This window comes from Bicyclus anynana, chromosome 11 (genome assembly GCF_947172395.1).
Source record: "Bicyclus anynana chromosome 11, ilBicAnyn1.1, whole genome shotgun sequence".
NCBI lineage: Eukaryota > Metazoa > Arthropoda > Insecta > Lepidoptera > Nymphalidae > Bicyclus > Bicyclus anynana.
In genome coordinates this window covers 400,271-422,981 of record NC_069093.1, presented here as the reverse complement: position 1 = coordinate 422,981, position 22,711 = coordinate 400,271, and the positions used below count along the sequence as shown (strand labels likewise).

The window sequence follows — 22,711 nt, the reverse complement described above, 5'->3', positions numbered from 1 at the left end:
CTGATAGTTGTTATTAATTTATTCTACTTTTTCCGGACTGCGTCAGAAGGAGGGTAATGTTTTTCGAGCGTATGAATCTGTGTATGTTTGTATATGTGTATGTATGTCCATTTCTTTGGCACGCCTTATCGTGGCCCAAACAGCTGGACGGATTATGACTGAGTTCGCCAGAACTGTGATAGTGACATAGGCTATATACATTTTCAAAATGGCGCCCGTAAATGAAAATAGGTGGGGGATGGCTAAGTTCTTTTACCTTATCCTAACAATATGGGTATCAAATGAAAGTCTTAAAAATACCATTTCAAAAATATATATATTATGACATGTATATTACTGTTTTAACACAAATTATCAAAAAAGCATAAAAAATAAATTGGAACCATCGAAGTAAAATTTACTAACTAGAATGTATCCAAGTCAGGAATGACATTGTCTGTATTTAGTTATATTTAAAATAAAAAGTCTGTCTTAAAGAAATTAAAAAGCTGGAAATAAGAACATTATTATAATATCAACTACTGAACTGAAAAGAGATACCTAGTTATTTTTTCGTTTTTGGTTTCGTGGGTACGTTAATGTTTTGAAGTCGGTTGTTTTTTTTAATAAGTATGTATTTCTTTCTTGGTCATCAACCCATATTCGGCTCACTGCTGAGCTCGAGTCTCCTCTCAGAATGAGAGGGGTTAGGCCAATAGTCCACCACGCTGGCCCAATGCGGATTGGCAGACTTCACACACGCAGAGAATTAAGATAATTCTCTAGTATGCAGGTTTCCTCACGATGTTTTCCTTCACCGATTGAGACACGTGATATATAATTTCTTAAAATGCACACAACTAAAAAGTTGGAGGTGCATGCCCTGGACCGGATTCGAACCCACACCCTCCGGAATCGGAGGCAGAGGTCATATCCACTGGGCTATCACGACTTTTTCTTTCTTAATCATTACATATGGATGTAAATAACATGATAGTATGTATATCTCAGGCGAGCGAGGCGATGGCCGCAGGAGGGTCAGGAGTCTGATGCAGACGTACACGATGTATATGTTTTTCCTAACTCTGGCAATGATGTATCCCAACCCACATCCACGGAATGAACAGAAGAGGAAGAGGATTATCAGTGAGAAGCTTTAAATGTTACATATTAGTATATTTACCTACTATAATAATAATATGATGATGTTTGTCTGGTTAAACGCACTAATCTCAGAAACCACTAATACAAATTGAAAATTTTAAATTATATTTGTGTTGAATAGTAAACTCGTATTATCAAGCTAGTCGCTACGACCCATACCTAGTAGTGGGGTATTAACAAAATATGTGCCAAAAACGGGAAACAGCTATAGCCTTCTTCATGGTCTGTGGAAAAATTATGGTTTTAGAAAAGGAAAGGTTCAAGGAAAGGTTTCCGTTAAAAAGTTTCAAAAGACTTGCGATATCAAAACAGCGCCACTGCTAAAGTCTCATTCATTAGTATGTTGAACTCTAAGGTATATCCCTCGGACACATAGTACAGACGAAGAGAAGCCACGTACTTTAAGTATTTTTTGTTATCTGTATTGCCGACGATTGTATAGGCTGTATATATATATATATATATACATAATTTAATTATCATCATGATATACTTAGTAATAATATTTAATAATAATGCGGCTGAGTAGTTATAACCCAACCCAAAAAACCCAATGTTTACATTTACAGTAGGTATACATTAAGAGAACGTTGGGTTTTCCTGGAAGCTGACCGACGTTTAGAAGTCGACTCCAATTTATCGAAAAACTATTTAATAGGTACCTAAAATAAACTGTTTCGCAAAAGTTAAGTGAAATAGCATGGCTAAACTTGCTATAAGCGGCGCACATAGTTACAAGTACCTACAGATAGACGATATTTTTACTCTGATATAGTTCACAGATGGAATGTTCCTGCATAGACTTCTACTAGATAATTGCGATAAGTTGGTTGCCTGGTTTAGAACCATGGTATTTGGAAGACCTATGTTTAGTTGATATAGAGTGCATTTGATCTTGAAATATATCGTACTTCCTACTTATACTATAAACGCGAAAGTTTGTATGGTTGTATGTTTGTTTGGATGTTTATTATTCTTTAACGCCGCTACTACTGAAGCAATTTGGCTGGAATTTGGAATTGAAATAGATTTTACTCTGGATTAACACATAGGCTACTTTTTATCCCGAAACCATCCATGGATTCCCGAGATTTGCGAAAACCTGATGATTTTGATGGTATGAATGATTGTTACTCTTTCACGCCTCGACTACAGAACCGAATCACCTGAAATTGAAGTAGAGGTAGATTATAGTCTGGATTAACACATCTTGGTTTCCTTCAAATCCTTGGTTATCAAGGGATTTGTGAAAAACTAAATTCCACGCTGAAGATGTCTCGGGCTTCCGCTAGTATGTATACAGGGTGTCCCGTAAATAATATTATGACATACTACACAGGGTGATAGCTGACATCAAGGCCTACTAAAATATATGTTAGCCGAAACATTGCAGTTTATTCGTACCATGTGCTGAAATGCTCATTTAATAGGGATTCTAAAAATGTAAGATATTAGAACATTTTAGTTCAGAAACTATTAGTACTAGAAAGTTGTAATTTAGTATGAAAATGTAAATAAAATACGCCGATAAAGTTATAAAATATAATTTTAACTTAAAAACCGTAAAATTTTAATTAACATATATTGCGATATTTTAGTAGGCCTTGATGTCAGCTATTACCCTGTAGAGTATGGCGTAATATTTACGGGACACCCTGTATAAATCCGCTGGACGCCAGACGTCCGCTAAGAACGAATTTTGCGATCGGGCCGGATCAAGGAGGTCTAAGAGCGGACGAAGTCGCAGGCATCCGCTGGCTAGCTTTCGCTCGAATTAGTCTGACACGCTGCCGCGTATCTCGACACTCAGAACCTTTCAGTTATTTACATACTGACCGTGGCGCCCGCTCTCGTGATCGTGGGCTCCGACATGCGCTCGCGCATCGTGAACAACGACATGGCCAACCTGGTGCGGCAGTCCATCATCATGGTGTCCCTCGTGTTTACCATCATAAAGGTGAGTTTTCTTATCCAATAACCCCAATGCAGCGCTGATGGCTTGACATCTGATAAAACTGATCGTGTGTGGTCGTGATCTTCATGATGTCAAGTACAGCGCGACTAACACACGATCAGTTTGCATTTGCAATTGCACGTTGAAGAGTCAACATCTCCTGAGAATGCTCCGGTTTCGGTGTGAAACGTACGTAGAGAGTATTTTGTCGGACCTGGGTGACGTTGTCGCATGGGTTCGTCGGCTTATCGCAGATGATAGCAAAATAAATAAATCATGATGAACTTCCGCAAAGTAACGCCTGCTTCTATACAACACACGATCAGTTTATCGGACCGTGGGTTGGCATTAAGTTAAGTTGAGTTATGTAGGTAGCAGCGGCGCAGAGATCATGCAAGCCGAATCCCGCCGGGTTACCTTTAAACATCCATGCATATGCATTGTTGTACAGTATACATGAGAAGCCGATGTTTGTATCACGCTATATGAATTTCATTTTCTTTGGGACGATTTCATTTTTACCTTCATTTATATTCCATCCTTCGCCACTGGTAGGTAGTGATTAAAATAAAGCCCTAACGTATAAGGTTGTATCTCCAAAAATGGGCTACTAACTGCAACACAGTGTTTCACTAAAGCAATATTATCGAATTTATGTGATGCACAATGTCATATTATTATGTATGTACTTTTTGTGTTATAATTATTTAATTAAAGTTCTTTGAATTTGATTCTACCCCCAAAGGGATAAAATAGGGGATGAAAGTTTGTATGAAACTTTATCAATTTCGCGGCGATTTGGCTGAAATTTGAAATGAGGCTACTTTTCATCTCGGAAAAGTCCATGGTTCCCTCGGGATTTGTGAAAAACTTAATTCCACGCGGACGAAGTTGCAGGCGCCCGGTAGGTAGTCCACAAGACATCGGTTCCATACGGTGAAGGGAGGAATGAAGAGTATAAGGTACAAGAAGGTAAGGTAAAATAACTTTGAAAAGTTAGTTCATAACTTTTACTAGATCAGAAAAATAGCTTTCCAAGGAAATTAATTTTCCCCAGCTAATACTGACGGTGACACGGAAGAAAGAGCTGGGAGAACTCATCGCTGAGATAGACTGCGACTACGAGACGTTCAATGACTTGCCAGAGGAACGCCGACTCATCGTGGACAACACCATACAAATGACTAAAACCCTTGAGAAAATTTGGATTGGTAAGTATGCGCGCGATCACGTCACGATCCGCAAGAACCAGCTCATGACTAAGAGCCCCGTGTGAGTTCGAAACTAGTCGGGCATAATCCAACGTTGTATTATGTGAATTGTGGCCGAAACTTGAAGTAAAAGTTTCAGGATTGTAGGTTTGATATTAAATTTTTTAAAATGACATAACTGAAAAATTGGAGGTGCATGTCCCCGATCCGCAGGTATTCGCTGGAAGCAGGCGGCTCAGTATCGTGATGTTTGGAAGTCCCTACAAAAGGCCTATGTCCTGCAGTGGACGTCCATCGGCTGATATGATGATGATGATGATGATGATGATGTCTCCGACCGGATTCGAACCTACACTCTCCGTCTCCGAATCGAAGGCAAAGGTCATATCCACTGGGCTATCACAGCTATTAACGATTAAGCTGGTGAACGCGTTACGATCAAAGAGTTTATAATATCTTTGATAGTGTTTTCGCCCTTATGTCAAAATTTAATTTTAAAATACAAATTTGGGAGTTTTTTTAAAGATTTTGGGAGTTTAATGTTTAAAAAAATGCGATATTCTTTACTAATAGAAAGACAATGAACAATATATGACTGTTTTAAAAAAGTCAACTAGCGTAGTGTATATACACTTTTGTTTAATAATAATAATAAAATGTTTTATTTAGCTGAGTACAACACAAACATACAATATGAAATAATAAAAAAACAATTAAAAAATTTAACACATGATTAAAGTAAGACAAAAATTTACAAAATAGTGACTGCACGCAAAAATTTACAAAATAGTGGTAGTGGCTCTGCAGAGCTTTGCTCCCTGGCGTGCGGTCTCTTCTTATATCTAGATTACACTTATGTTAATTAATTAATAAATCTACATTACTTACATTCATGTTAATCTAAACTAGGTAGTTACAGATAATCATTAAGTTAAGTTTTGTTCTTTCTTTCAGGTATACTGTCAGTGACGGCGTCGTCTTACCCGCTCCTGGCCTGCGCGTGCACGGTCTACTCGCAGCTGGCGTCAGTGGCTCCCACGCGGTACATGGTGCACGAGACGGAGATGATCTACCTCACCGAGGAGCAGAAGTACGAGACGCCGTACTTTGAGGCGATATGCGTGTACTCTTTGTATATTGTGTGGGTCATCTTTGTTGGATTCGCTGGTAAGAAACTTATGGATTGTTACGTTCCTCGATTACGGGTGGTATTAACATTTATGTTATTGTGGAGTATACCAAATACCTCCCTATTTGTACATAGTTGTCGCAACAGTGATGTTATAAATAAGAAGTATTTAATGACTTGAGTTCAGTTGTTTGTTAGGCAGCGTTAGTGATATTGTGTAGTAATGTTTTGTTGTTGATAATGACAATGATTTATGTTCTAATTATTGATGACTAGCGGACGCCCGCGACTTCGTCCGCGTAAATTTCGATGTCAACTTTACTACTACCCCTACCCTACCCTACCCTACGCCTACCCTACCACTACCCCAACCCTACCCTACCCGACCCCTACATCTATCCTACCCCTACCCCCACCCTATCCCTACCCTACCCCAGACCTACCCCTACCCTACCCCTACCTTACCTACACCCTACCCCCATCCTACCCCAACCCTTCCCGTACCCTATCCCTTTCCTACCCCTATCCCACCCGTACCCCTATCTCACGCCTATCCTACCCCTACCCTACCACTTCCCTATCCTACCCGTACCTCTACCCTACCACTACCCTACCTCTACTCCTACCCTACCACTACCCTAAACCCGGCCCTAAACCTACCCTACCCCTACGCTTCCCTACCCGTACCCTGCCCTACCCTGTGACTTCTCTATCTTACCCCTTAGCAAAATCGGTTCAGTCCTTCGAGAGCGGTGGTATGACCAAGAGAAATAGAGACTTCTATGCTAATAATATAAAGAGGTAAAGTTTGTGTGGTTGTAGGAAGTAATCTCTGGATCTAATAGACCGATTTGAAAAATTGTTTTACCAATAGAAAGCTACGTTATTTGCGAGTGTCATAGGCTATGTTTGATCCCCATATTTACACGGGAACGGGAACTACGTAAATGAAAGCGCCCGACGTCATATAGCCGAATTTCTGCGTCTTTTAGAAATTTAGTATTATCTCCGAAACTATTTAAGTAATTAACATACTGTAAAGGGCAAATCTTATCTCCATAATATCCTTGTGATTATTAAATAATTTATTTTAATAAGCTTTAAAGTTTAGTTGTATAAATAATGACGTAAACCTAAGTATATAAAATTAATAATTTTTAAAACACAAAAGGTACTATATCTGCTAATATATAGAAGATAGATATATGGTGTCGCGGACTTTTTTGTAGAACTTTTAAAGATACATAAAGTCTCCATACATTTATTTCAATTTTACACAATAATTAAGGCAGCGCATGCGAATAAGTCTGTTTAAGGGGATTTTCAGTCCGACCTGTATGACAAAAACTGTGATAACTCGGCTAATATATATGATAATAATATAAAATATAGCCTATAGCACTCCCCGATAATGTAGCATTCTACTGGTGAAAGAATTTTTAAAATCGGACCAGTAGTTCCGAAGATTACCCCATTTAAAAAATGTGACAAACTTACAAACTTACAAACTTTACCTCTTTATAATATTAGTATAGATAAATTGTTTAGTGTGAGCATGGAGAAAATGTCGGGCAGGGAAGATGAATGTCAATGCATTCTAAAGGGATACTTACACCGAAGGTCACAATTCCTGGGACCTGTTTGAGATGTTTCCTCTACTAAGTCAACTAGGATGTAACAAAGTCAACGATAACATTCTTTTAATATTATTTACTAGAATACGCATCAATCGTGCTTTAGGACTGAGAGATACCTCATTTTAACAATGAAATCTGATAGTATGTCAGCTTATGCTAACATGGAAAAAAAATACTTTCGTAAGGTTGGGTGTACTCTTCTATAACAAGATCTCCAAGATTTTTATGGACCTGCCAATGCATAAAGGGACGTTGCAAACAGATATTAGGATTACTCTATTTATTCTTTGCCTCAGTTTTTCAGTCACTTTTGAGAGTGACAAACATACAATACAAACACACATTGATAATAAGCAGATATTTTGTTGTTTCAAGGTTATGATGGCGTATTCTCCGTGTGTATATTGCATGTATCCTTAAAAATTAAACTATTCAGCCATAAATTACAACATTTATTGGATGACATAGAGGATATCCCACAAATAAAAGCAAATATTGCAATATTCGTGGAAGAACACTGTAAAGTTATAAGGTAACTTTTATTTTTGACTATAATTGTATTTTTTTGGTAAGGGGAAATAAAAGCTATACCTATGTTCTGATAAATCTGAAAAAATATTTTTTTGTTTTCTGGAGCCTAATAGCAACTCCACCTACCGAGTCCCTCTGTAAATCTAAAGCATAATAAAGAAATATTAAATAAAGTTAAAGAATATAATCAATACCTACGTACTCTTATCAATTGAAAAATTATAGCTTTTTTGAAGAAATTAAAACAGTGTGCACGCATTTAATTGTTATAAAAAAAACATACAGTCGAATTGAGAACCTCCTCCTTTTTTTGAAGTCGGATAAAAATAGATTTGCACCACCTATCAAATGAACTTACGAACCATCGTTGAATAATTATTTGTCTTACTATTCTACGCGAAATTCTCAAGTAGCAAAATAACCCAGACCCGAAAAAACCCTTTACGTACGTTTAACTCCCAAACCGAAGTATCCTCAGGGAATGACTAGCAAAGTGTTGACAAGGTCTCATGTTAAACAAATCAGTTAATTCATGGTTAATAATATAAAAAACTTGGTTAGAATAATGCTTTTATTTCATGTTAGTTACTTTACATAATAAATTGCAGATTGATAGCGAAAATTCAAAAATGTTTCGAAGTTTGGCTCGTAGGCATATTCTTCAACGCAGTGGTGCAGATCGGGATGGCCCTTTGTCAGATTACGAGCAATGCGGTACGTATGTAGTCGCTCTATTTTCTCTATACTAGTATTATGGCGCGTTTAGGCCAGCCACACACAATCAAGTCTACCATCGAGCGCGCTTAGGGATATGAACACTTTGTTCGTTCATTTTAAGCCCATCATACCAAAACCTACAAGGTAAGCAAAAGTAAACATTGATAAAGCTGAGAGCCTAAACCACGTTGTACTAGTGGACCCAGACCTCGCAACTTTTGACTAGCACAGTTACGAAAGCGACCAATAAGCTATCGCCTATCTGCGACAAACAGAAGCTTTAACTGCTCATATAATATATTAACTTACTGAAATAGCCGAGAGCACGCCACTGCTAGAAATAAGCCTTGTATAGACTTCCAAACATCACGGTCTCGGGCCGCCAGAATCCAGCGGCTCTCTGCAACCCGTTTGATGTCCTCGGTCCATCTAGGTCATCTGTCGTCATATGGTGCCTTGTTGTTCTTTAGCCATACTAATCTTGTATAGGCTGACTGGCTGGCTTCTAATAATAATTTTGTTAGATTTTGTATACAGTAAATACTTCAAAACTTATCTTTATCGTATCGCAGCTTTACGTACTCTCCGAGTCACACGAGTGTAACACCACCAAACTCCCAATTCCCAATTTAAATTGAGAATTTCTCTCTCTCTCTCTCTCTCTCTATTATAAAGTATAATAGAGATAGAGAGATAAAGAGAGTACTCAACCATTCCCCAATCAACTCCGTATGTCTCCAGGAAGCAGACATAAACGCGATGTATTACTTCTACGCAGTAGCCACAGCGGTGCACATTTACGTACCGTGCCACCTCGCTTCGGATGTCACTTATCATGTAAGCTTGAGTTTTTATCACATTTCTATTCCTCAGCTTAAGAACAACAACAACAACAACAGAAACAGAAGACGACACCCAATACCTTCAAGGAAAGAGTGAAAGGAATCTTCTAGGCAAGCGCGCTCCAACTTAAACCTATCTCATTGCTTTTCATCAGGCATTATTTCAGTCGCGCGTGTCCTCGCGAGTGAGTCATTCCATCGGTCGAGATAGTACGAAATGTTCTGTGAATTTCGAGTAGGTGGGGAGTAGTGGGAGACCTCTCGGGCGGCCTAGCTCATTCTTGTAGTGACGTTCAATCCCTTCACACCTCTTGTTGGAATCCTTTGTAATAATAATAATCAGTGGAGAAGGGGAATGTTAACTAGTTTTAATAGTCTTTACCCTACATTCTTCGGTCACAAGTCCGAAGTCAAGACTTCAATGTTATTCTCTGCTATTCAAATGTTTAATATATAATATTCTTGGTGGGAATTATTAGACCTGACAGGTTTTCATTCGATAATAGTGTTTTGCCCTTTTAATCCGCTTTACATGAAACTTCCTAAGAAATTAAGAACTATTCGTTTTTCAATAATAGAAAACTTCATTGAAATCTGTCCATCCGTTTAGAAGCCCAAAACAATTCCACAGAAATGTATAAACAAAACTAAATAAAACCTTTTAAAAAGGCTGCAGAAGTAGCGACTGTGGCGTACAGCAGTTCCTGGGAATCTGTACAGGACGCAGGTGTGAAGAGATCAATCGCTATCATCATTGCACGAGCCCAGATCCCAATTAATTTCCAGGCTCTGGGCATGCTGACCTTCAACATGGAAATGTTTGTGTCTGTAAGTATTCTATTATAGCAACAGTTCAAGTAGCAGCTTACAGAACAAAGAGATGAGCCAGCTAATCAATCATCATCCTTACATGGAGCTTAGACCCAGCTTGCTGCTCCAATGTGGGTTGGTGGGCTTAGGGTGATAATGTTTTCAACTATTTCTGATGTTAATCATTATGCTTGAGTTATGTTCTATTTTAACTCTTGTTAGTTAGGTACTGGTCTAAGATCCGGCATTACAAACATATACCCTCATCTGTTTCATTCCTCATTCATTAGTGCTATGGAATAAATGATAGATAATGTTTACAGTGACATATTGCAAATAGGTTGCCTAGTTAAATTACGGCCAAACATCTTTTTCATACAAAATCTAGGAAACCATGAGTTTAATCACAGGCAACCTAATACGGATTAATTAAGCTTAAAATAAACCTTCATTTGTCATATTAGACGACTAAATAACTGAATTGATTAAATAACATTACTTTACCTTTGTACCCTACAGTTGCTGTGAGAGCAGGCAACTTTTACTTTTTCAATTCTTTTGAGTATATTCTATTAACAGCTAGTGTACGACTTTTTTTATTAACCAATGACAGAAGGAGATTAAAAAAATAATTTAATACTCTTCTACCGCAATTCAACTAGGCAACCTATGTGGAATGTGTCTATGAGAATATTTTCTGTCATTTATTTCTTATCCCAACTAAATAACAGATGAGGGTAAATATTTCTTATGCCGGATCTCGTACTACAGTCTGGCAAGTTCGTTGATGACTTGATGACACTCCCATGGTATGCGGGCGACGGGGCGAAAGACTGCGCGGGGGTGATATCGTGCGTGCGGGGAAGTGAGGTGCATCAGTCGTGGGTATTTCATTCATCGCTACACGCCCCCCGGCCCGCGCAGACCATCGTGAGTGTTACGAACGAAGTTGCCAAGCTATACACATATTAATGGGACTAGACATACAATAACAGCTCCTTAGACACATTAGCCCCTTGACATTTTAGGACACTGACCATAGTCAACCTTAGGTACATACCAGATACCCGGAGGCTTCACACGTGTTCCGTGGGAATACGAAAATTAAATATAGCCTGTGAAACTCACAAATAACGTGGCTTTCTATTGGTAAAAGAAAGTTCAAAATCGGTTCAGTAGATCCAAAGATTACCCCCTTTCTCAAAAACTTTACCTCTACAATATTAACTTAAAGTATGACAATTTTTCTGATGTAAGTATTAATCTTATGTATCTAATATTTTTACAGATCCTGCAGACGTCGTATTCTATGTACACACTCCTGCGAACATAAAATATAAGCACCATTTATAATACGTTTGCTTAAAATGCAAGCGAGTTTAGTAGCTATACTCGTATATGCTTTTGCTATAATTATAATGAAGCACTAGTGACTATTTGTAATACTAAAGTTATAATTATTTTTACTTAAACAATCATTTTAAAAACTATTAACATTTATCTATTGTTTCTAAAATTCTAGAAGTTGTAGTAATATATTATATAAGGTATGCCTATTCAGATAAAATATCAAATATTTAGCGTAAAATAAACTTCAAATTATAATAGATTACATTCATTTATTTAAGTAAGGCATCTTTTTCAGAACATAAAGTCTCCGTAGAACTAGATGTTACAACTCTTGAGTTCTCTTTCTGCAAACTTATCTGACTGCCAATATCCTCCTTACGATACCTCCTTTTGTCTCTTACATTCTCCTCCATCCTATTACAAATGTTTATAGCGCTATCCCTAAGTTCTAGAGGTATACCTTGTGTTATTACTTCTCGTAACAAAGTATTTCTAACTTTAGCATTAACACGTGTTCCACGAAAATTATATTTCTTTTTTGCCTTTTTAAATTTACTCCTTACATTTTTAAACCAAACTCCTAACCTGCCTTTATACCACTGTATGTATATCCAAATGAGCGTGTTTACGCACAATACAAATGATAGTAGGAGAGCACATACGCTTATTACACAAAACACAATTGCCAAAGCAGAGCATTTACACAGGTCCTCAAAATCGACGTTACAAGGACACAATTTTCCGTACATTAGATCTCTTAACAAATACATATTTTGTGAAATGGTTGAACAGTTTGATTCATATTCATATCTAATGTTATTCGGCTTTGTTATGGATTTCTTAATAGTTCCTAAACCTGTTGAAATTGCATAGATATCTTCGTTTGACAATGGACACTCTAAATTTTTACACACGTTTGTGGAAGAATCGTACACAATAGTAGAGCTTTCTATCTCGGTATCTCCAACGCAAATCGGTATTTTCACACACCTTTTGATACTTTCGTCGTAAAAGGATCTTTGACCAGAGTATTTGATATCACAATTTATGGGAAAACAGTTATTTAATGAGTTTTGATCCCGTGTTTCGCAAACACTATTCTTGACACCACTAAGGTAAGCCTTCAACAGTAAATTAGAACGTTTTGTAGTAATAACTCTAGTGTCGAATGGTATATTAATGTGCAATCTATCTCGGTCTTTAATACAATGATATTCTAAAATCATATCACAGTAACCAATAAGGTCGTAAGGGTACAGGGTAGGCAGTATATGTACAAGCGTCTTTCTGTCTCTAGGTTTTATAACTTCAATCGTTTCACCAATCGCAACCATTATATCACAATCTTCTTCATCAAAATCCGTTAAACAACATCTTTTCACTCTTGATAATACTTTACAATTACCAATACGATTTTCGTTTTCAATATCTATAAAGAATCTAATAGCAACAGAATTCTTCTCAAGTGGTGAAACGCCCTTATCAACAACAGAAACTAACGCAAAGGCTTTAAAAATAATAATTAATAAGTAGCAGTAATTGAATTTGTTGGACATAGCATTGTCACCAATATTACAAATATATGACATAATTAAACATTCTAGTCTAAATATGTCATGAAATTAAAAGTAAAAAATATTTGTTTATGTTTATTTGGCCTTTATTAATTTCACAATAATTTCTTCACAATTTAATTATTATGATTATTGGATTTATCATTAATTACATCATAGATTCATCATCATAGATCATAGATTTACGATTCGGTACAAGTGATTTATTATTAATATACATTTAAACGATACAGGTTGATTACAGATGATTACAAACAGATCTTTTTCTGACAAAAAATATAATTACCATGCAAAGAAATTAATTAAATACATATTAAGTAGGACAAATATAATTTAATCTCGAAATTCTCGTTAGGACCATAGAGGTATATTCATTATAAGGACACGTGAGAGCATCCATAAGGTAAAATTTCGAGATCACTAATACTAATTTATTGAAAATAATCTGCTAATAATTTTACTGACACCTAATTTTATTAAAATAAACCAGAAAAGTCATATATAACTTTTCTGTAACTTTTAGGTTTATTTAAAGTTCATCTTTTTTTACCGTCCAATGTTCCGTTTTAATAAAATCTGCGCCCCGTTCGGCAATCATCATAGTGGGAGCATTTGTGTTTATACTTGTTATAGTTGGCATCACACTAGCATCGACTACTCTTAAACCTTTTATACCTAAAACTTTTAATTCACTATCGACTACACTGGTTGGGTCATCCTCTTTTCCCATTTTAGCAGTGCCAACAGGGTGATAGACATTATAAGTCAAAGTTCTCGCCATACACTCCCAGTAATTATCACTTTCTAGGGAAAAGCTATCACAATCTTTAAATTTAACCCTCTCAAGTTTCGCATCTGCATTTCGGAAAACCTTAGTTGATACGATTTGTGTGATACGCTTAAGGTTTTTTACAAAAATGTCCATGTCACGTTTGTCACTGAAATATTTTGAATAGATTTTCGGATGGTCGGTAGGGTTTGTAGATCGTAAAACAACATTTCCTCTTGAGAATGGTCTACACAATGATACAAAGAATAATATCATTTCACTATTAGCGTTCATTTCAGATAATTGCTTACAAATCTCATCTGTATATGACATAATGTTTTTACAAGTTGGATACAGGTATGAAGTATTGGGGACAAAATAATTATGATCAATTTGTACGTCTGGTAGTATTTTACCATCTGGTACTGAAATAAAAGCATTGATATTGGGTTGATTATAATTAGTGCTATGAGGTCCGGTCTGTGCGAGCAAGTATTGTGCGGCTGCTTGGTGCCAGTAATCTTCATTTTCCTGCGCGGCTCCTGTATTTAACGTTATAGGAACAGGAATTCGTACGTGGTCTTGTAAATTTTCACCAACTGGTAAATCAGCTATTACTTCGATATCGAATTCTTCTAATTGTTTTTTCCGTCCAATTCCCGACAGCATTAATAAAACAGGTGTATTCACTGAACCAGCACTTATTATTATTTCTTTTGATACATAAAAGGTATTTTTAACGTTGTTTGATCTTTTCACTTCAAGACCTATTGCTTTGTCAATATCAAATACAATTTTGTTAGCAAACGTGTTCTTTAAAATATATAAATTTTCACGTTCTCGAGCTGAATTTAAGAAGGTCGTCGCAGTACTTACTCTTCGGCCTTTATGATTGCTGCCTCGTATCTTTCCAACGCCCATCTGAGTCGGTCCATTTAGGTCCTCAAGATATAATAGTCCCATCTCAGAGTAAGCTTGTAATAGCTTATCAACTATTTCGGAATGTGTAAAATTTAGTTTATCAATAATAAATTCACCAGATGTCCCGTGATTTTTTATTAATTCTGGATCATTTAAAATGAAAGGATCGATCATTTTCTCACTTTTCATTAAATATTTCTTGATAGACGGCCAGTCCCACCCGTCGCCGTAGGCTTGATGCCATGGTTCGTAGTCTCCTGGACTTCCTTTCATATGTAGAAGCCCATTAATTGAACCAGTGCCCCCCAGCATTCTTCCTCTTGGCCAAAATGACTTTCCATCTTCACAACCTCTGTTAGTTGAGTCATCTCTTTCTGTAAAATACTGCCACACTTGATCACTTCTATGAGTAGCCCCAGCGAAATTTGGTATCTGCAAATCAACAAAAAAATACTGTATGTATAAAATAACCTCGCATCTTGAACATGATGACACAATAATTTGAATTTTTGGAATCAACAGACTTTCTCATCATTGTTCGTTATTCGAAAAATCTAAATTAACTACAATTAACTTGTTCTTGTAAAATAGAAGGTAGTTCTTATAATAGACGTCCGCTAAGAACGGATTTTGCGACAGTAATATACAGTAGAATATGTTTATTATGACACCGCTTATGTTGACCAACTGCTTCTTATTGGTTTCATATAAATTCTTTTTTTTATTTTATTCTTTACAAGTTAGCCCTTGACTACAATCTCACCTGATGGTAAGTGATGATGCAGTCTAAGATGGAAGCGGGCTAACTTGTTAGGAGGAGGATGAAAATCCACACCCCTTTCGGTTTCTACACGGCATCGTACCGGAACGCTAAATCGCTTGGCGGTACGTCTTTGCCGGTAGGGTGGTAACTAGCCACGGCCGAAGTCTCCCACCAGCCAGACCTGGACAAATTAAGAAAATCTCAATCTGCCCAGCCGGGGATCGAACCCAGGACCTCCGTTTTGTAAATCCACTGCACATACCACTAAGTCCGTCTTTATAACAATGTCGTATATAATGACTTCGTTTACAGTGACAGGTCGCTTATTATGACCTATTTTTAATAAAATAAATTATACAAAATAAATTTTGTCCGTCTATAGTGACGACATGATTCATTACACCTTCATCAATGTTCGTTGATTCAACACGTGGCTTGTTTTGTTTTGAATCACAGTAATTGACAATTGAACTTCACAAACTGTTTTTACTGATATCCTTTATTAAAAAAGTCGTCTCAACGATTTGTAACATTTACGATTGAGGAGAAAGGTATAATAATATGCACATTAGTGTATGAAGAATCAAACTCATTTAATATCTATATCTATTAAAATAAGTATTTTCCGAAAAAATGGAGATTGTTTTTTTTTCCACAAAAATGCTTCGTATGACGTCCAGATTAACGGATTCCACTGGTGTAAGCGGACTCGTTGCTAACAGCTTTCTTGCGATTGGATGCGTTTTCAATGGGGTAAGTCAAAGCGAAGCTTGACCGGGTTTAGATATAAGTAGGTACTTACGACAGTTTCTACTGGCGGGTCGCTGCCGGCTTCCACCAGCAGTACTCTCCAGTCGTGCACTTCCGTCAGCCGGTTGGCGAGGATGGAGCCCGCGGTACCGGCGCCCACCACGATGAAATCGAACGAGTCACCGTCTGAAAATACATACGATAATCAAATCAAATCAACATTCATTTAGGCTTAGTTTACAAGCACTTTCGGAACGTCAGATAATATAACTACATAATGGTGATAGTAATTAGTCGAAAACTTAAAATAAAATTAAACAAACGCGCCAAAGTTAGCGCAGTTGCTCTTAGAAGTGCCCACAACAAACTCAGCTAGGTTTATTTCTTTTGTAGTATATGAACATTTAACAATAGGTATAAGTAGCCAGTTTCAGATGTATGTGTAATATTTTTCAAGCCATTTTGTCGACGGAGACGCCCGTGGTTTCATGTGGCAGTTTATTTTATTTTGTAACCCTGTGTGGTGTACAACAATTTTGTTTTTATTTCTGACATAACATTCTTACAAAATAATGAGGCGCGTTCAGTGCATTTGGTGTGTCATTCCATCCGATAAACAAGTGTAGGAAATAGTAGTCAGAGACTGATATGATGTCGCTGAATCTCGTGTTGGCTCGTGCCTACGCTAGGACGTACTGCGACTTATTTCCGTAAAAAGTAGAGAGTTAGAGACGGGTAGCGATTGGGCGGAACGACTGGCGATATAAGGCGATCGCCGTACGGTCGGCTTCAGTATTCTCGTAGCGATCTAACCGTCCACATTTCTCGTTTTGTAATTCTTTACGGGTTACTTGGGATAGGCGGGGAGAATAGCTTGAGCAGAATGAATGAATAGAATGGTGAGTGTTGGCATGTCGGAAGGGATCCCTTAAACCTACATCCGGAATTCCGGAGCCACAAGCCTCTGTGACTGCTCAAGGTATTCTCTGCCATTCTAGGTCTTATTCTGGTTACAGTTTGATTTGTTAATTAAGTTGTCCTGGCAAATATTGCGAATCATAACCTTTGTTCATTATTAATTTTCTTATTCTCGTAATCCACTTCTGATTCTGCTAAAACTAGTCATTGAAATGTCAGCGCTGAGTCACCGAACGTTCCACAGTATCTCTTCACTTACCCTTAACACGGTGTCCGTGGTCTCCAGGCCACGGCTCGGTGAGCAAACACTGCGCGGCCAGGAGTTGCGTCACCAGGCCGGCGAACGCGCCGCCGGCTGGGCCCTGGCCCAGGCAGGGACTTGAGCATGACATCATGCTTGAAGCTTGCGGAGAGTGCTATTGCTGAAACGTGAACATTCAATTACTTAAATGAGCGAGTACCAAACCTAGAGCTATCGAATCTGAGCTTTATCCCTTAGCCAACTGCCTCGTTGGTATCGTATGGATCTGTGGCTACGAATCACGAGATTCTGGGTTCGACTTCTGGGGTCAGGCTTTGAAATGCCTACTGAGTTTATCTTTAGTTATATTTTACTGAAAAATTCTTATAAGAAAGAATTCTGTTATAAATTTTCAGTGAAAGGTTTTCCACGCAGATGATGTCGCATGCGTTTGTTTGTAGTAATATTATGGTTAAAGATCTTTATTTTCTCAAAAGAATTACATAAAATTCGCTTATATGAGAAATACAATTAACTAAACTAAGATAATTATTTACGAATGTACACATCTAATTAGATTTCACTTATACATACAAATAAATTAAATAATTGTTATAATATGCGGGTAGTTACAAAATTACATGCTTGTTTCATAGAATACAGGATTAGTTTTAATAAAACAAAGAATAAAGCTTACTGGATGCGGCTTACATGTGTAACAATGCAATGTTATTCAATAAGTAAAATTTTAATTTATTTTAAAAATAAACATAGATTTTATTATAAATCGGATGGTAGTTTACTGTAAATCTGTAAAATTAAATATATAGTAGGTATAAAAATAGTAAAGGCAAAAGCTACCACTCAGTAATAGCATATAGGTTTTATAATGAATGTAGGTATAAATAAAGTCACCCACCTTGATCGTGCTCTCCTTCGGTTATCTAATATGTAATAAGTTAATGCGTTTGTTTATGTTCGTACATACGTGTATGATACGTAAGAAGGTACTAACCTATAGAGCTAATGCGGACATTTACGAGATGCAGCATACAATTATTATTGTGGCGTATCAAACGATCCAACCTTGAAATGTTATTAATATTTACAGATTCATGAATAATTCTCTACCTATTCAGTTTTAATATTCGGTAAACACGCGAAAATCAGCTGGCTTTTAGAGTCAAGTAGGTATAGGTATCTACTCGTACCCATCTGCCAGTTAAACGGGTGTTAATGGTCAGAAACATCACAGAAGTATACTTAGTCCAGTCAAAATAGACAAGAAATAGTTTTAACTTGGACAAAAATTGCATAGAACTGAAATTAGAATAAGCGTTAAATGAACTAATTTTATTAGTGTAGATAGGTAGATTTACAACTTACAGGTTAGGTTAAAAATCCATTAGAGATGTTATACCTAGGTAAGAACTCGTAGGTACCTAATCACTTAGTACACGCGTGTATATCTAGTCAGCTGCCGGCTAACTGGCACTTAGCCGATTATGTCTTCATCGATATTAAAATAACAACCTTATCTCTATTATAAAACATTAAACCATCGCATAAAATATAGGTACCTATTTTCAATTTATTTGTTTACTTACCGACTTAATTGCTATGATCATAAATTGTAAAATTAATAACATTGCTTAGTTATTGACACCGATTGTAATATATTATTATTACAAGTTGCTAAGTACCAATCTACTGACATTATAATTAGGTATTAACTATTATACCTAAACAGGTAGGTGGGTAACAAGGGGGAATAGCGCTCAATGACTGGGTAACGGCGCTCACCTCTGTAACTTGTTCAAAATTGAACATAGCTGTAGGAAGCTGTGGGCTGTGACTGTTAACAGAAACATTGTCCTCCTTATTTCGTGGTACCGGGTACGTTATTTCGTTCCTACGCTCGGAAGTTTTCATTACCTAGTAACCGTGTTAGCTACCAGAATCAAGAATTTTCGTTTTATAAGTTGAGCGTCTCGTCAAGATGAATTCACGGAAAATTAACTGCAACACAAAGCTGTTTATTTTTGTTACAAGATAGCTCATTCATAACTATGTATCAAATCTGGCTTCACCATTACGGTCATGAAACGAAACAACAGACCATGACCTGAAAGAGAGCGTCATCTCCAAGTCCTAAGAAATTCAAGTCAATTCCATCCGCCCGCCGGCGAAATAATGGGCTCTCTTTCCTGGAATAGCCAAGGGGTAGAATTGACTGAAGAATTATTGATGTTTTCATTAAATCCGTTTACAAAATTTATGTGGTTCTATCAGAAACAGCTTTAATTAAAACACGACACTGGATTGGCACCGCCTTCAAACTGATCAGAAGGTAGCACATAGGTAAGATGTTATTTTTTGCTTTTTAGTTTAAGTTAATTTTTGAGTTGGAAGTCGGTTGAATTTTTTTTATTAAAATTTTTATTTTTTTATTTTTAGTGTTAGCATACATACTGCGTGTGAACAAAAATTAATAAACAATTAGCTAAAACGTTATTTTCTTATGATACGTACCTAAGTCCTACAATCCCAATTTTGAAAATACTCCTTAACTCATATATAAAATTTCACTCCCCCTTTATCCACACGTAATACGAAAATCCAGAAAAACGTGACAGGTATCATTAACAATAAGGAATTGTCTTAACTGTCCTCCGTCTTCATCACCAAATACCTAATACAGTCACAACCTATCTAGGTGGAAAGTTCTCATCAATACAAATTTATCAAGTCCAAACACAAGGTAGTTACTGTGAACCGTCGAGGAGTTCTCTTCACTGTCCTTTGTCTTCATCACCAGACCATCAATACAGTCACAACCCATCTGGGTGGAAAGTTCTCATTAATACAAATTTATCAAGTCCAAACACATGGTAGCTACCGTGAACCATTGAGGAGTTCTCTTAACTGTCCTTCGTCTTCATCACCAGACCCTTTATACAGTCACAACCTATCCAGGTGGAAAGTTTTTATCAATAGAAATTTATCAAGTCCAAACACAAGGTAACCTCTGTGAACCGTCGAGGAGTTCTCTTCACTGTCCTTCGTCTTCATCACCAGACCCTTAATACAGTCATAACACATCTATGGTCGAAATTTTCTTAGATGACTTTTTTAGACAACAATAATGGCCGACTATGAATCATAGACAATCAGTAGGGTTGAGAAGTTAACGGCGGGCATCGGAACGATATCAAGTAGGTATCGTTATAACTGAAATACCTAAACTAAAATATCCGTTACTATACTACGTTATCTTAAAAGGGAACGTATAGTAACGTTTTTCGGTTGTGTGCATTTTAAGAAATTAAATATCACGTGTCACAAACGGTGAACGGTGCACGGTTTATGCCTATGGGTACGCGTGGTTAAGAAATGGGGTAATCTTTTTTTATTATTATTATAAATATACTTAAACAATACACATCACTATCTAGCCCCAAAGTAAGCATACAGAGTAGCTTGTGTTATGGGTGCTAAGATAGTTGATATTATAGTATTAATATACAATTATATACTACATATAAATACCTATATAATGTATAAATACACACAGACACTTGAAAACACTCATGCTGATCACACAAATATTTTCCAGTTGTGGGAATCGAACCCACAGCCGTGGATGCAGAAAGCAGGGTCACTACCCACTGCGCCACGCGGCCGTCTCTTTCTTTAATCTTTTGGGGACGTACTAACGTACTAACTAAGGGACATAATACCGAAAACTGCGTGAAGAGGTTAAATTTAGTTTCCACAACGATATTTTAAATACCAATTACGTCGGAAATGAGAAAATTCAGATTTTGAAAATTTTGAGCACGCAATGTACAGCGAACAATGCGATAACAACGCTCCGCAATCTACTGCAACATCGACAGCAAATCGGCTGGCTACACTTACCTATCTAATATAATAATTTTTTATACTTTACAAGTTTTTAACTAGGCACAGGTAATTAACTTACTTCAGGTTGTTTCTCGTTTACGAGACGTTCTGTCGTCGTAGTAGGTACGATATTCATGAGTACTGAATTGATTTGATCTAAGCATTTCAAGACTTCTCAGTCAACACACACAAACACACACAATACAAACGACACAATTGTATGAGTATTCGTTACAGAAAATCACTACTAACATAACATAAAACATACACAAAGGTTTTTGAATTTTGGTTTGTTTGTCAACAGACCGCCGATCACGAACTAAAGAAAAAATAGCGTAGCGTCTAGCGAAAGGACCTAAAGTTTCAATATTTTGAAAATACCTATTAACCGCGCCGCGCGGCTTAGGTTAGAGAGAGATAGCAATTATTTTCCTCGGCACCGGCGGCGGTCGGCAATACAACGTCGCGCAGTTTGTTTGTGACTTTGTATAGATAGATACCTATTAGTCGTGACCTGCCTATTTGACCTCTTGGAAAACAGCTGATCGCGCGCATTTTGCAAATTAAATTTACATTGCTAGTTTTTGTTAAAAATCTTGATTTGACGATTTTTATTAAAAATCGTATTGAGATAATGTTATCCATACCAGTGTTTGAATAATGCTACTATTCTCTATACTATACTATCTTTTACGTTATAGAATAACGTGAGCATATTTATTGTATAACATTTTCATTAAAAAACCATTTTTTAAAATAAAATCATTATAAAATATTTCATTTTCCCATCTTTAAACTAACAACATATCAATTATTAAAGAATCATTCATTGTCATTTATCGATAAGTTAACGCTCGATGTTATTTACCCATCCTTGCTTTTCATAGACAATCTAGCGTTACGAAATGTCAAATTGCCGTAATCGTAGTTAAGCTGTGCAAATTAATCTCGTTGTGATTTTGTTTTTCAGAAAATAAATGTGAATAAATCGTAAATTTGGTGTAATTCGTACTGTACGCGTATAATAAAGGATTTAGACACTTTGTTCTTTAGAAATTACGTATAACGTAAGTGAAATATGTGATTTTAGTGACAAGACGGGTTTGTTTTGTTCATAAGACTTCTAAGAAAATTTCGACCATAGGTGGAAAGTTCTCATCAATACAAATTAATCAAGCCCAAACAAAAGGTAACTGCTGCAAATCGTTGACGAGTTCCATCGTCTGTGTTTCGGCTCCATCATCAGACCAACTCCTGAACTTCATAAAATTGTAGTGGTTTAAAATACCTTATGAAAACACTAAAGCGCACTAGCCGTCTCTTCAATTTTTGAAAGTTCCCCTCAATTTCTTCAGGATGCCATCATCAGATGATAAAATGAAAAAAATGGGGCCACCCTGGAATCATACCCTTTAAAACTAAAAAAATAATTTTCAAAATCGGTCCATAAATGACGGAATAATCGCTGGACATAAATAAAAAAAACATACATACAGCCGAACGTAAAACCTCCTCCTTTTTGGAAGTCGGTTAAAAAATATATTA

The 22,711-nt window shown here is 36.7% G+C and overlaps 2 protein-coding genes across 2 annotated transcripts; one reads left to right on the top strand and one right to left on the bottom strand.

Moving 5' to 3' along the window:
- The first annotated feature begins 1,073 nt into the window (after positions 1–1,073).
- Positions 1,074–10,010, top strand: LOC112055468 (uncharacterized). Its single transcript, XM_024095596.2, has 8 exons — positions 1,074–1,125; positions 2,964–3,100; positions 4,155–4,308; positions 5,263–5,475; positions 7,450–7,606; positions 8,214–8,319; positions 9,064–9,159; positions 9,834–10,010. The coding sequence occupies exons 1-8, from the start codon at positions 1,074–1,076 to the stop codon at positions 10,008–10,010; spliced, it is 1,092 nt and encodes a 363-aa protein (XP_023951364.2).
- Positions 10,011–11,573: 1,563 nt separating this feature from the next.
- Positions 11,574–18,800, bottom strand: LOC112055463 (ecdysone oxidase). The gene is made up of 4 exons (XM_024095588.2): positions 18,647–18,800; positions 17,279–17,441; positions 16,154–16,287; positions 11,574–15,020 (listed from the first exon to the last, which is right to left on the bottom strand). Exons 2-4 carry the CDS (start codon positions 17,412–17,414, stop codon positions 13,428–13,430), a joined length of 1,863 nt encoding a protein of 620 aa, XP_023951356.2. The 5' UTR covers positions 17,415–17,441; positions 18,647–18,800; the 3' UTR covers positions 11,574–13,427.
- Positions 18,801–22,711: the final 3,911 nt, after the last annotated feature.